Source organism: Chelon labrosus (assembly GCF_963514085.1).
Source record: "Chelon labrosus genome assembly, chromosome: 12".
Taxonomy (NCBI): domain Eukaryota; kingdom Metazoa; phylum Chordata; class Actinopteri; order Mugiliformes; family Mugilidae; genus Chelon; species Chelon labrosus.
This window is the reverse complement of record NC_140345.1, coordinates 5863047-5877286: the sequence shown is the minus strand read 5'-3', so window position 1 is coordinate 5877286 and position 14240 is coordinate 5863047. Positions and strand designations below refer to the sequence as shown.

The 14240-nt window shown below is 39.4% G+C and overlaps 3 protein-coding genes across 3 annotated transcripts; 1 reads left to right on the top strand and 2 right to left on the bottom strand.

Moving 5' to 3' along the window:
• Positions 1-376: 376 nt before the first annotated feature.
• Positions 377-1503, bottom strand: LOC311496611 (uncharacterized protein). The gene is made up of 2 exons (XM_084556503.1): positions 1017-1503; positions 377-678 (listed from the first exon to the last, which is right to left on the bottom strand). Exons 1-2 carry the CDS (start codon positions 1274-1276, stop codon positions 564-566), a joined length of 375 nt encoding a protein of 124 aa, XP_084412629.1. The 5' UTR covers positions 1277-1503; the 3' UTR covers positions 377-563.
• Positions 1504-2980: 1477 nt separating this feature from the next.
• On the top strand, positions 2981-4426 carry dnali1 (dynein, axonemal, light intermediate chain 1; the record flags this gene model as incomplete). The annotated part of the gene is made up of 6 exons (XM_084557057.1): positions 2981-3049; positions 3133-3269; positions 3342-3511; positions 3651-3829; positions 4092-4256; positions 4344-4426. 6 exons carry the CDS (start codon positions 2981-2983, stop codon positions 4374-4376), a joined length of 753 nt encoding a protein of 250 aa, XP_084413183.1. The 3' UTR covers positions 4377-4426.
• gnl2 (G protein nucleolar 2) lies at positions 4410-13758 on the bottom strand. Its single transcript, XM_084557056.1, has 16 exons — positions 13565-13758; positions 12977-13061; positions 12769-12863; positions 12350-12489; positions 10787-10971; positions 10170-10236; positions 9914-10072; positions 9702-9815; positions 8537-8665; positions 7600-7704; positions 7068-7226; positions 6395-6502; positions 5829-6292; positions 5402-5490; positions 5100-5176; positions 4410-4955 (listed from the first exon to the last, which is right to left on the bottom strand). Exons 1-16 carry the CDS (start codon positions 13626-13628, stop codon positions 4818-4820), a joined length of 2178 nt encoding a protein of 725 aa, XP_084413182.1. The 5' UTR covers positions 13629-13758; the 3' UTR covers positions 4410-4817.
• Positions 13759-14240: the final 482 nt, after the last annotated feature.

Below are 14240 nucleotides of genomic sequence, written 5' to 3'. Positions count from 1 at the left end.
AATGTGAGATAATTGAAAAGAGAGAAGCTGAGAAGAGAGAGGTGGAGGAGAAGAAGCACACTGAGCAGATTCAGTCCCTGAAGAAACTCAACCAACAGCTCAAGGTGACATTTTATAATAATATGCCAGAAGTATTTACATGTATATATTTGTTCATTACTGCGTTGATTACTGTGTTGCCTGTCTTAAATTTGTCTTTCTTGACAGGTCCAACTGGAAGGCATAATTGCGCCAAAGAAGTGAAAAAATACATTTTTCAGTAGAGAAAAAAAAGAAAATACTAATTTGTATTTTCTAAATAATAATTTATAAAAAATAAATGAACCTGAACTAAAGCCATTGTAAATATTTTATTTTTATGAACAACATGACGTGACACTTGTACTTAAAACTGTTGCTAACTGAAGAAGCCATTCAATATAAACACTGTACAAAATATGACATATTATCGCTGAAGCCTTAAGTAATTATTCTGTTACTCTGTTCTGATGAATGCTTTTTGGACCTTAACCACGACTAAATACACTTTCCCAAATCATTTCTACATTCAACACCATACAAAGTCATGACAACCATGTTGATTGACTACCTTTCTTCTGCGCTTCCTGTGCTGCTGCTGCTGCTGCTTGTTTAGTCTTGATGTCGGTGAACACTTTCTCAGAAAGTGCCTTCGGTATCCTGTCCAAAGAGGTGGAAAAAAGTAAACTGTTACTAAACAAAGCAAACAGTTTACTCCTGATATGATCTGCTGAAATAAAGAGTTATTAAATTAGGCTCAAAATAGCTGCACAGTGCTTATTTGAGTTTGTCCTTAAATAACACAATGAAGTGAAAACTTATGGAAACAGGCCACTGCTATTCTTCAGAGACTTAAAGGTTGGTTAACACGGACCACCTAAAATACATGGCATCCATCTGATTGACAACTTGATATAATTTTACTGGATACAACAAAATAAAGGCTATACACAAGAAAAGAAAGTATTTAAATGAGGTTTGGGCAAGAGCAGACTGACCGGATTGCAGAGAAGCGCTTGGATTTGGCTTTGTCCAGGAACTGCTTATACTTAGCGATCTTCTCGTCCAGCTCACGTATGACTGCCCGTGAACTCTTCTTGCAATTTGCCATGTCAGTCTCAGAGGTTGTGGGCTCGGTGACCTCACTCTCCTCATTGGCTGACTCAACACTGGTCCCATCTTCCTCTTCGCCCTCATCCTCCTCACCGTCTTCCTCGTCTTCTGAGCCAGAAAAGTCTGACATGTCCAGGTCAGGCATCTCAACGGGGACTAAGTCTTCTTCGCAGAACTCGGGTGCCACATTGATTTTGCCAAAGTTTTGTCGGACACCGGCCAGAATCTTCTGGACCTGCTCCTTCTGTCTCTGCTGCTGTTCCTCTGAGCCGGTGTCTGGATTGTCTGACTGTTCCTCCTGCACATTTTCCACTTCCTCTGCTGGTCCAACTGGCAGTGGATTATTGTCCTACAGAAATTACAGTAATATACACAAAGTGGACATGTTAGTGAGGGGAAAAAAAGTCATTTACAAAAGAAGTCCAGATGAAAACTTCAGTGAACTCTTACCTCTGGATCTCCCTCGGGTCCAGGGGTTTCACAAAGAAGGGGATACGTCCCCTCTGCCAATCATTCAACACCATCTTTGAGACTGTGGAGAGATCTGGCTCACCTCCCTGCAAAATACCAGGAATACATTTTTCAACCTCAAGACTCCTTGGACTAGATCTTAAGGGATTTCTCATTAAAATGCACCGTTTTAATTTCTTAAGGCAGAGGGTATCTCCAGACTGATATATACAGGATTGGTGTTACATATAATATATTAATGGCAAATTATTAAGAAAGACTAACAAAGTTCTGACAAAATGTTCTTCAATTTCATATAGATAAGATTCATCATTTCAGGAAAATTGTTCTTATGAAATGGTGAGCTTAATCTTCTGGATTTTCATACTTTAAGCAATATATTTAAAATAAACTGACTAAGCCAGTTTTACAGAAATCATACCTCCATTTGGAATATTACTTCTCCATATATTATATAAATTGGGTGGCTGAAAATTCCTGTGAATATCTGCTGTCTATCGCTAGGCATTCTTGTCTTCATCTCTCATACAGAAACACAACTTGTCAGTGCATTGTTTGGTATGTTAGAAAATAATATTCCTAAAAAAACAGGATTTCTTGATTAACATCATTATTATATCAGATGAGTGTTATATTCATAAATGTAAATTTATTGGTAGAAAACACTGCTTTCAAATGATACAGAATTCTCTCAGTGCTGCATTCTTGTACAAAATTAAAGGTGCTAATTTTTTTCTTAGCGTTTTTTCTTTCTTTACTACCTATTGTTTATTCGGACTAATTTATTGTGTCGCATTTATGGTTTGTTTTACTAATTCTAATAAAAACAAAAATAATAAAACAATAGGAAGAGAGAATTTCGCCTGTAGCGTTCAGCCACTTCCGTTTCCGGTGGTTTCCGAGAATTTGTGGATGTGCACATCATCCGTCTTTTCCGACATGAGTACTTATGTCATTTGCTGTATAATGAATAAAGCCGAGATCATTTAAAGCAATGAAAAGGGCAGTATTATTTTTTTCCAATTTAAAATCTCTTGTTTTAAAGCACATTTCCCTAATAATTATCAATAATTGTTAAGTATTATTATTTTATTAATTATAATCTTCACACACATATAATAAATCGTAACAAGTAGTTACATTTTAAAACAGCAGCTCTATCTTCCTTTTGTGCTGATTAAAAATGGTGATTAAAAGCAAACAGTGCTAACGGCTGGTTCCACTCGGATAAATTGAAATGGAGCGCCAGGACGCTGTTACCATGCCAACGCAAACAGTAAACAGAAACCATTTGCCAGATTCGATATTGCTGTAAGCTGAATGTTAAGCCAAGAGTTTATTTTTTAGTTAATATATTTTTTTAAAATCGTTAAACGCTATGATTCCACCGGTCGAATCTCTCCTTAAATACGACAACCCAGTTTTGATCAGCAAAGGCACCCCAAAGGTGAGTTACTGAACCCTTGACAGACCAACACATGGATTCATGTGTCTGAATAAATCATGCAACATGGAGTCATTTCCCTACAGGGACGTCCCTTGAGAATGAGCCCTCGGCAGCCTGCTGACTCTCCACCCATTCCACCACCTCCTAAACCAAAACCAGCTGCTAATGACACCACCAAGCAGGAGAACGAGGAGATCCTGAACGCCATCCTACCACCCAGGTACAGCGCTTCTCTTCTCTTCTACGATATATTGTTCAACAAGTTCAAACTTCTCAACTCCTGCGATTGCAGGGAATGGGCGGAGGGAAACCAACTGTGGGTGCAGCAAGTGTCCAGTGCACCGTGTTCAAGAGCAGATGTTATTCACCTGGAGGAACTCTTGAACTTGAGGCTGCAGCAGAGACAAGCCAGACACACGGGAATCTGCCCCATCCGCAGGGAGCTCTATTCCCAGTGTTTTGGTAAGGAGATGACTGAGAAGCTGGTGAACACAAATTTGGGGATCTGAACTGCAATATTTCTCATCATTAGGCATATTATTACAAATCATTTCATAGACAAACTATACAATCTGATCCTTTTGGTTTCTTTTGCTTCAAGATGAGCTGATCAGACAGGTAACCATCAACTGCGCTGAGAGAGGCCTGCTCCTGTCGCGGGTCAGAGATGAGATTCAAATGACTTTTGCTCTCTACCAAACACTGCATGAAAGCAGCATTGCATTCGGCACAAGGAAAGCACTGCAGGCTGAGGAGGAACTAGTCGACATGGATAAAAAAGTAAGGGGATTGCGTTATCAACAGCCAGTGAACACAGTAGCACAAAAATCAACATGTTTTTGCAGAACGTGGCAGTTCATAGGTAACATTTTTTATTGCAGCAGTAATACAGTTAAGATTGTTATTTAGTCACAAGTCCAGCAGAGAGCACCAGTTCTTCATTTTACAGTTGTTTTTTTTAAGGATGGTAGATATTTTTAAGAATTAAACGTGTCAGAAACTAACTTCCAGTCTGTACAATGTGGTCCATTACTTTGTTCAGATTGCAGAACTGGAGACTAAGAAAGAAGACCTGAAGAAGAAACTGAACGAACAGAAAGCTAAATGTGAGTCACTGGAAAAGAGAGAAGCTGAGAAGAGTGAACTTGAGGGGAAGAAGCACACTGAGGAGATTCAGTACCTGAAAAGGGTCAACCAGCAGCTCAAGGTGACATGTTACAATTCTATCATAGAAATATATGTATATCTGTTTATTATCTTAAGGTTTATATCACCTATTTTTCTTTCTTAACAGGCCCAAATGGAAAGCATACTTGTGTCAAAGTGAAAAAGGCAAGAACAACATAATTGCCCATTTCACAGCAAAAGATGTTATATAATTTGTGTTCTGTTCCTAAATAATAAATAAATGTGAATTTAACCCACTGTAAATATTTTATTTTTTATGAACAGCATGGCATGACAGTTTTACCTTAAACTGTTACTGTACATTTCTCTTGAACGTCAAGAGAGCAATATACTTGTAGAAGATGAATGAAATGTCATTCAAAAATGACAAGATCTGGACTGAAGGGTGAAGAAATTTGAAAATACAAAGAGTCATTTTGTTGCAGGACAGTCAACGTCAAGATAAGGAATCACTTGATAAAAAAACACTTATTCAGCTTCCCAATTTCTGTCAACTTGTCATTTCAATAAATCATAGCCCTTTTGGCTAATTTAAGTACAGATTCATTGCACGTTTCATTTTTTTTTTTTTAAATCCAGTCTAGTGCTTCGATCTCTTGGCTTTTTGGCTTTCTGCAGCTGGTGCCTTTCTGTTCTTGTTCTTGTTCTTCACATTGTGCGTCTCATAATAACGTACACCAACTTTCTTCACCTTGTTAGCACGGTCCAGTGCTCTTCTCTGTAGAGATGGATAAAGAGGAACAAAATAAATAAAAAATAAAAAAAATTGCAGCTTCTCATGTCCCGTTCTCTAACTGACATTAATCCAACATGTCTACCTAAAGCGTCTCCATTCACATCAGCAAGATCACACACTGCATACCTGTTTAGATGTCAATCTCTCTGACTGGGCGGACTCATCACTGTCCGCTTTCCTCTTTTTGCTCCTCTGGTTTGCAGCTGAATGAAAGATGAACAAATCTGATGTTAACTGAAGTAGCCATTCAATATAAACACTGTACAAAATATGACATATTGTATCTGAAAGTATCGCTGAACCCATAAGTAATTATTCTGTTACTTTGTTCTGATGAATGATTTTTGGACCTCAACTAAATACACTTTCCCAAATCATTTCTACATTCAACACCATACAAAGTCATGACAACCATGTTGATTGACTACCTTTCTTCTGCGCTTCCTGTGCTGCTGCTGCTGCTGCTTGTTTAGTCTTGATGTCGGTGAACACTTTCTCAGAAAGTGCCTTCGGTATCCTGTCCAAAGAGGTGGAAAAAAGTAAACTGTTACTAAACAAAGCAAACAGTTTACTCCTGATATGATCTGCTGAAATAAAGAGTTATTAAATTAGGCTCAAAATAGCTGCACAGTGCTTATTTGAGTTTGTTCTTAAATAACACAATGGAATGCAAACTTATGGAAACAGGCCACTGCTATTCTTCAGAGGCTTAAAGGTTGGTTAACACGGACCACCTAAAATGCATGGCATCCGTCTGATTGACAACTTGATATAATTTTACTGGATACAACAAAATAAAGGCTATACACAAGAAAAGAAAATATTTAAATGAGGTTTGGGCAAGAGCAGACTGACCGGATTGCAGAGAAGCGCTTGGATTTGGCTTTGTCCAGGAACTGCTTATACTTAGCGATCTTCTCGTCCAGCTCACGTATGACTGCCCGTGAACTCTTCTTGCAATTTGCCATGTCAGTCTCAGAGGTTGTGGGCTCGGTGACCTCACTCTCCTCATTGGCTGGCTCAACACTGGTCCCATCTTCCTCTTCGCCCTCATCCTCCTCACCGTCTTCCTCGTCTTCTGAGCCAGAAAAGTCTGACGTGTCCAGGTCAGGCATCTCAACGGGGACCAAGTCTTCTTCGCAGAACTCGGGTGCCACATTGATTTTGCCAAAGTTTTGTCGGACACCGGCCAGAATCTTCTGGACCTGCTCCTTCTGTCCCTGCTGCTGTTCCTCTGAGCCGGTGTCTGGATTGTCTGACTGTTCCTCCTGCACATTTTCCACTTCCTCTGCTGGTCCAACTGGCAGTGGATTATTGTCCTACAGAAATTACAGTAATATACACAAAGGGGACATGTTAGTGAGGGGGAAAAAAAGTCATTTACAAAAGAAGTCCAGATGAAAACTTCAGTGAACTCTTACCGCTGGATCTCCCTCAGGTCCAGGGGGTTTCACAAAGAAGGGGATACGTCCCCTCTGCCAATCATTCAACACCATCTTTGAGACTGTGGAGAGATCTGGCTCACCTCCCTGCAAAATACCAGGAATACATTTTTCAACCTCAAGATTTAAAATGACTCCTTAACGTACATTTTCTTTTCCTGAATGCTGTAAAGACAGTGGGTTGTTAAAATCCCCTGGCGTGTGTATGAAACACTTGTAGAATACACAATGAACGCTTAATTTGAAATGAGTCATACAATTAAGTGAAGTCCCAATCTGTATCAGGGCTGATCGAGGCAATTTTTTCAATGTTTGGATCAGTATCAGGCTTCAGCCGAACCCCATCATTTATTTATTTTAGGTCTTTCTCCTCTGTTCAAATGGTGATTGACTAATGTCAAAGGTGCTTAAAACCAAAGAAAAGGAACCAAAATCACATGATTAAACAAACATGACTGTGTGGAAGCACTTTACTCTGGAGTCAGTCACACAGAAATTTGTAAATTATGGAATGTGGATGTTTTGTGAGGTGTTAGTAGGAGATAGTATCAGATCAGGGGGCAAAAAAGAAATTCCGCAAACAGAATACACACTGAACGCGACGCACAAGTACAGCCTGTTACGGTCCTCTAAGTAATAACATTAAAGGAACCTTTAGAAGTTTCCCAGTGCGAAACGCCAGCTTCTCAAGGAAGTCTTCAGCAGATTTCCATGTAGGGATGCGATAGGTCTTCTGGATGTATTCTGGCTTGGCCCGCTCCAGTACTGCCCCAATGTGCTCCTCTGGGTTCTTGATCTTCTCCACTTGAACCTTTGTGAGGAAGGCGAGGGAAAAGGTAAGCAATTTAAGATACAAACCTGCAACCTTTCAGTTACGGGGACTGTGAAGCCTAAAAGCTAAACCTGTGATACCCAAAAAGGAACCAGAGGATCAGAATCGGAGCTGATCAAGACATTTTTTTAAAAGCCAGGTATTAGCATTATGAAGTCCAATCCACGGCAATATCTATGTTTACTGAACTCTGGGCTGCCCACTGAAGTCTCTTATGATACTGGACCACAAGACTCCTACACAGAGCACATATAATTTCCCCCTCATTATTGCATGTGGTTGTTAACACGAGTGGGCAAGGAAGATTTCACAAAACCCTAACAGATCAAGGAAGAAAATTAGAAATACTTACCACCCCTTTCAAGACAATGTCAGTTTCACTGTCTTCTGAAGGGTAGACAACACCAGGGCAGTCAATGAGGAAGATGCGTCTCATCAAAGTAATGTACTGCCATACCTTTAAAAAACAAAAACCCCAAAACATTTCAGTTTGACACAAGATGAGAAAAGAATGTATTGAATCTGGTCGAGAACTGTAATAACTTCCTTCCTCAAAGCTAAATTCTCCCTTTTATGATTGCGTCAACAGCTATAGGCATTTGAATGCAAGTTTTCACTTAAACTCACTTCGATTCTAAACAGTAGAGGATTTAGAGTCAGAGCAGTGCTGCGGACCACGAGTTTGTTTGACTTTCACTAGTGTCGGGTTTGTGCTGGGATTCAAAGGCAAGATGGGAAATAAAGGAATGCTGGCCAGAGGCCCATCAGATTTGTTGCATAGGTGTGCAAAGAAATCTTCCGTCTGATGTGGTCCAAGTTCAAAGCTTGGCAATAATGGAAAAGATAATTTTTTCGTACTTTCCCATTGACCCTTCTTTGGACATTTGGGGTTTTAGACCTTTGTTTGTGTCCAAACTGGATAAGCAGCCCAAGAGAGAGGAAATTAAGGATAAAAATGGTTGTTGTTCTTTCTCTTGGCTTTGTTTCATTAATATAGTTAAGAACAGAGAAACAACTACTTCTGTTGTTGCAGCCATCAACAATTACTGAATGAAGCAGCAAGTAATATGGATCTTTTCACCTCACATCACATCACCCAGAATGAAAGATAAGGAAACCAAAATTTAGGCATGCCTTTAATAATGGTTTTGAAATCAATTAAGAAGCTGTCAATTCTTGGTGTATTTTACATGACCGCCTTTCTTTTACTCTTTTCATCGATCAGGTTGCTTTCAGGCATATCATGAGTTTAAAAGCAGCTTTTGCAGGAGACACACACTTGACATTACCTTCGTTTCTCCAGCGAGAGGTGCCACGTTGCAGACCTTTTTGGACCTCAGAGTGTTGATGACTGAGCTCTTTCCCACATTTGGATAGCCAATGAAACCAACACTTATCTGTTTCTTGTCTGTGTGCAGCTGCGGGAAACAGAAAATAAAGTCACGGTGTTATGTTTCCTAAACAACAGTCCAAGCTTGTTCTCAGTTCAGGCACGTAATTTTAGACAGGTCTCCGTTGCCATCAGTAACAAAATGAGCGAACTTGTTATCGCTCCAGAACTACAGCAGAGCTTGCTCAAAACACATTCCCAAAAATTTTAATGTTTTTTTTTTTTTTTTTTTGTAAAACACACCCAATCAAAAACTTTTTTAAAACAAAAACAGAGTCTCCATTTTATTACCTTTCCATCCGTTCACCATCCAAGCTTTCACTTAAATAAAAGCCATTCCAAAAACCAGGTACAAATAAAATCTAAGGCTGTTCTGTGTTAGATATACCGTTTCTTATAATGTAGTAAAGATTTGGGAAATTTTCTTACTTTTAGACAACGACAACAACCACAACAGTCATACACGGTATTCGCTCGGCAGGATTCCAGCTTTGGGTTCTTAAAGTGTCTTTAGACTATTATGTTATTTAGCCTATATAAATAAAATTTAATTAAATGAAGTGCCTTTTGACTTACCCACTGATTTAAAGGTTGCCTATCATCACACTGTTGCAAATATCATTGGATTTTAATATTACCACAAAGTCATTCTCACTGTCCACATTGGACTAATAAAGACATATTACTGTACTGAGAGATAAGTATCAACACAACAGTAAATTTCTATGATGTGGATACAATACTAAACCTATCTTTGTTCATGTTCATACATTTAAAGAAAATGTCCTCTACTTAGGGACTGTTATTGTAGTCCCCCTACAAAGGATCCCAAGAACTAACATCGCAAATTGTAGCATATTATTAGTACACTAAGAAATCAAAGGAAATTTATTGTGACTAAAGCCTTAAACTATAAAGTGAAGAAATAGCTCTGTTGCTGACATTATAAGTCCACATATTGGATGTTAAAGTTAATACTGTGGAACCTCTGCTTGTTACTGGATTGGTAGACTCGTGACAAATCAAAGTTATTTTGATAGCTTCAATATGAGGCATCTGCTTACCTTGCCAAACTGCCTGAGCAGCTGGATGAGAGAGCCTTTACCGAACGAGTTGGTGAGGCTGGCATGGAAAGCCAGAGTGGGGTATTCTTGGGACAAAACAGCAACCCACCGTTTCTGGTTTAAAGTAGAGATAATCACAACTTAATGAAAACACAGACGCAATCACTCTCAGTTCAACCAGAAACCAAAGAAAATCATCCTGTATATCTTACCGTGACCCAGGTGGGGATGAGGTCACACTTGTTTAGAACAAAGATCAGATGTTTCCAGGATTTCTCCTTCTTCATGTATGTCTCTATGCTCTTAGACCGTGTTCCTATGGGGTCACGGGCATCCAGCACTTGGATAACGACATCAGAGGAGTCAATCACCTGTTAGAATAAAACAGGATTGTTGAATGACCATCCAACACTTCCGTGCACTATATTAACATGATACACAGCACTCAGAGGAGCATGGATATGATACCTTGTAAAGTTCTCCCCAGATCCTCTTGGACTGACCCTTCTTGAAAATCTCCTCCCGTGCTTCCTTTCTGTTGTAACATTAGAATAAAAGATTTTTATTAGCAACAAATTTTCTCCCGATGACTCTAATATGGGCTCTAGTATGGTACTGTGTTAGTGCCAGAGCTTTGCAGACATACACCTACATGTTGGGGCTGTCCACTACCACTTGGTGGCAGGGTCAAAAATATGTGAACTGGACATGTAGACTACTCTTGTCCGTGTGGGTCCTTTAGTTCTGCCCCTTGCAAAAAGAGCTATCAAAGAAACTGTACCCGAGTAAAACCTGTTATTATTTGTGCATCAGCCTATTTTGTACTTCTTCCTCTTTTTTGTATTTTTATCTGCATCTTGTGGTGATCTCTGCTGTGGTCCTCTTTGTGAACTTTTCATCCAATCAGCATTTGACCTATGCACAGGGTCATGCCAAGGGCAATGCACTGTAGGCTTGTTGGACTGCAGGAAAATAGATCTTTGTGCAGAGGAGAACTACACACAGACACCAATGCAGTACCACAAATGGACCTTTCCAGTAGATATAGTGTGTATTGATATACTGAAGTATGTTAAGAATCTTACCGGACCCCTGTGTCCTCTGTAACCAGGTTTTTGTCCTTTTCTGCATCGTAGCTCAGGGCTGAGGCCTCAGCTTGCTCTACAAGATCCTTTACATCCCCCACAAAAAGACTGGGCCTCTTCCTTTGGGCTTTGGGTCCAAATGTGGTCTCAAAACCCTCCGTGTCTAGAATGTGTACCTTTGAGTTCTGCAGTAGTCAAAAAACAGAAAGGTCTTAGTGTAACACACAAGAGCAAAACAGCACATGATGACAGGGACAAGCACATTCTACAGATGTTTTGTTTAACTATTGCATGGTTTCCCAACTATATGTTTTCTACACAATGCAGCTACGTGTTTCATACAGTATGTAGCCTAGCTGAAATGAATGATTTTGATATAGTATGAACAGCTCTGAAACAAAAACTATGGATTGCGGCACAGGCTCCCAGGATGTCGATGAAGAAAGGATCACAGTGGACTTGTAGTGACTGGGAGGTTTGCACAATCTCTATGCATCTGCAGCATGAATAACATGGTATGGAAAAATGGACACAAGTTACAGCTAGACTACAACAGTGATAGCTGGTGAGACGCACAGCACAGTAATGTTGGATTCAAACAAATGGGCAACATGGGGAAAGATTTGTTTTTCTTGTGTTACAACCAATTTTCGATTCAATCAAAGTGATGCAGAGCTTCCAATGGTTTAAAACAGGAACACAGAACAAATGCATACAGTAAACAGAACACCCAAATATGAAAATACAAAGCCAACGAAAGAGCGACTGTGCCAGTGCTGATTAAGTTTTCCAATGATCTAAAAAACACAAGCCATTCCTCTAAAGCAAAACTGCTATGAGAGGTAGGTTATGGGGTTTGTCAGAAACTGTTTATAGCTTCAGGTTGTCTTGAATATCTGCCAAGGCCTACCCATAGCTCCTGTTTTTTTTAAAAACACACTTTCCTAACCTTTTTGGAACAAGATAACTCCACAGATTACAGATGTTCACACTGAAGAACAGTGTTTTTCACATACCAAGAGCTTATTCAAAACCATCAAAGGTAATGTACATGGCACCATTAGTACATGTCACATATACGTGTTATATTAGTAGAAAAAACAAGTAATGAAACTTCAGTACATGGCACGCGAACTAGAAGAACTGGATGTTATTTGGAACCGTGTCGGATGTGGAGTGGAACGTTTAAAGCCTGGCAGAAGACAGTTCTTTCATACCAAGCAGAATGCCAGCACACCGAAATTCATTGCGGGGCGGAGTGACAATTGAATGAGTGAGCTCTCATGTTTATCTCACCTCATAAAATCCCCAGAAACTACCTACTCAGGAAAAAGAAACAGAGCCACAATCGTTTTCTGCATCCCTTGATATAAGCCAAGTGAAAATGTCATGTTTTATGTGCCAGTATTCTCATAATAAAACTGTAAAAGGCCTTAATTCACTCAAATAATGCAAGTGGATTCGCAAGAACCCTCCTGGAATCAAAAGGTTACAAACCATACAAACAGCCTAGGACTAACTGAAATTCTTAAGGTTTGCAAGATTTACAGTCTCTATACTCACATGGGCTTTGACTCTATCATTCAAGAGGGACATAGGCAGTTTGCTTTGTCTCATAACCACGCGATACGGATCCTTCTGTACTGCTCCCATCTCTTCCTGGAACTTTTGGAGGGACGACTGTTTGATCACACGGGTATTTGCTGAAATAGAGAAGATGTAGGTGCAAACTGAGCCTGATTGATTTGGATCAGATTGATAACGCTGGGTCTTATCCATTTCTAAATACTCCTTCTGACCAAATGAGGAGTTAAATACTTTTAAAATTTCTACCTTAATACAGGAATTAAAACCGCAGTCATGGTGGAAAAAAAACATTTGTTATGAAACATTTGGACATGCAAGCATAATTCATGAAGAAGCACATAAAAGCTAACACGTTATCTTCTGCAGCATACATCAACAAGAGGAAATGCACTTACTAAACCACTTGATGTTAGGTTCAACTCTGGCTACAGTCCCTGGAGCGACTGTAGACTGGTACTGTAAGGGTTTGATGACTTTTCCACGGTTATTACTGGGGACAAAAGATCAGGACAAGTGTGAAAATAGTACCTCTTGTCAATAGAACTTATAAAAGCTCTAATTCAGCTGCTCACAGGAATAATGTAAATCTTAAATACCAATTACCATCTTAGCTTCTGTCTGTACATATTCAGACGGTTAATCGTGGCTCGGTCCCTCATGTTGCTCCCACCAGCGCCCTTAGGTCGATCTGTGAAATGCATGTACAGTTCAAACTTTAAAGATTCAACACACCTAATCCTAACCCACAATACCATAAGTTGGTACACATATCAAATATTAGCACACACTAGAAAGCCTTGCAATGAAATCCATCGTAAGAAAGATTATAACTGTTGTTATTTTCAGAGAGAGGCTGACTGAATGTTGATTGAATTGTATGGCCACTTATTTGTCTTTTGTTTTTGTTTTTTTGTTTTTTACAACAAACATCCATGTTGTGTTTATTGTTAGGTTTGCCTGATAAGCCTTTATAATCTCGGTATACTTAATATAATAATTTGACAACAAATAACAAAAGCTAAACTTCACTTCTTGTTAAATCACGCCAGGACTCATTTTGACAAATGCAGTGTTAATCACTAGTGTCATCTGACAGCATAAAATAACCCTGAAATCCTTTTACCACATCAAGCTAGCAACGATTAGCTTTCGTTGTAAACAAACGTTGTGGCTAATGACTATTTAGCTCACCGGGGTTGCTGCTGGACGACGAGGGGTTTATCGAGCTCTTCCCCTTAAACCGAGGCTTCACCATGTTGACCGCTCAGTCGGCAAAGCCTTCCACAGAGAAAAAAAATATATAAAAACACGCGAAGGTGTCTGAAAGTTTAAGTTTGGCTGCTGTCACTGTCTTCTGCTCGGAATTGTACACCCTACACGTGCTCGTAGGGGAAACCGGAAGGACGTCATCAATGGAGCGACAGCGACAAGAGCCAATCAGAGAGCTCCTGATAGTCCACTGACGAGAGGCTAATCGGTACGTTGAATAACGTCAACAAGTTAAAGTTTTCAAAAGCCATTTATATGACACGAAGTAATTATAACCACTTACGTTTATACATTAGGAGCAGTGGGAGCTGTGGAGTGGTGTTTAGAGAAGTACATTTGTGACTTTAATAACAGTGGTTCGATAGCCTTGTATGGCTACAGCTTCGACTTTACTCTTCACGTGTGGAAATGTATGGTTTATATACAAAGAAAATAAATCCTTGTATGTATACATTGTATACATATGCCTAATAAAGCCGATTTATAATAATTATTATAATTACTATTTATTAGTGGATTATAAATAGTATTCAAGTCCAGAAATTGCACCAATGAAATATACAGATTGGAACAAACTAAATGTACATGTGAATTATTG

Bases quoted from the DNA above. Each gene is read 5' to 3' on its own strand.
- LOC311496611 (XM_084556503.1), bottom strand. From the start codon at position 1,276: ATGCCTGACCTGGACATGTCAGACTTTTCTGGCTCAGAAGACGAGGAA. The intron at 679-1,016 runs GTCAGTCTGCTC...CTCTTTGGACAG, and splicing joins AAGCGCTTCTCTGCAATCCG to GATACCGAAGGCACTTTCTG.
- gnl2 (XM_084557056.1), bottom strand. From the start codon at position 13,628: ATGGTGAAGCCTCGGTTTAAGGGGAAGAGCTCGATAAACCCCTCGTCG. The intron at 13,062-13,564 runs GTGAGCTAAATA...TGCATTTCACAG, and splicing joins GTCGTCCAGCAGCAACCCCG to ATCGACCTAAGGGCGCTGGT. The intron at 10,972-12,349 runs GTGAGTATAGAG...TGACTACTGCAG, and splicing joins ATGATAGAGTCAAAGCCCAT to AACTCAAAGGTACACATTCT.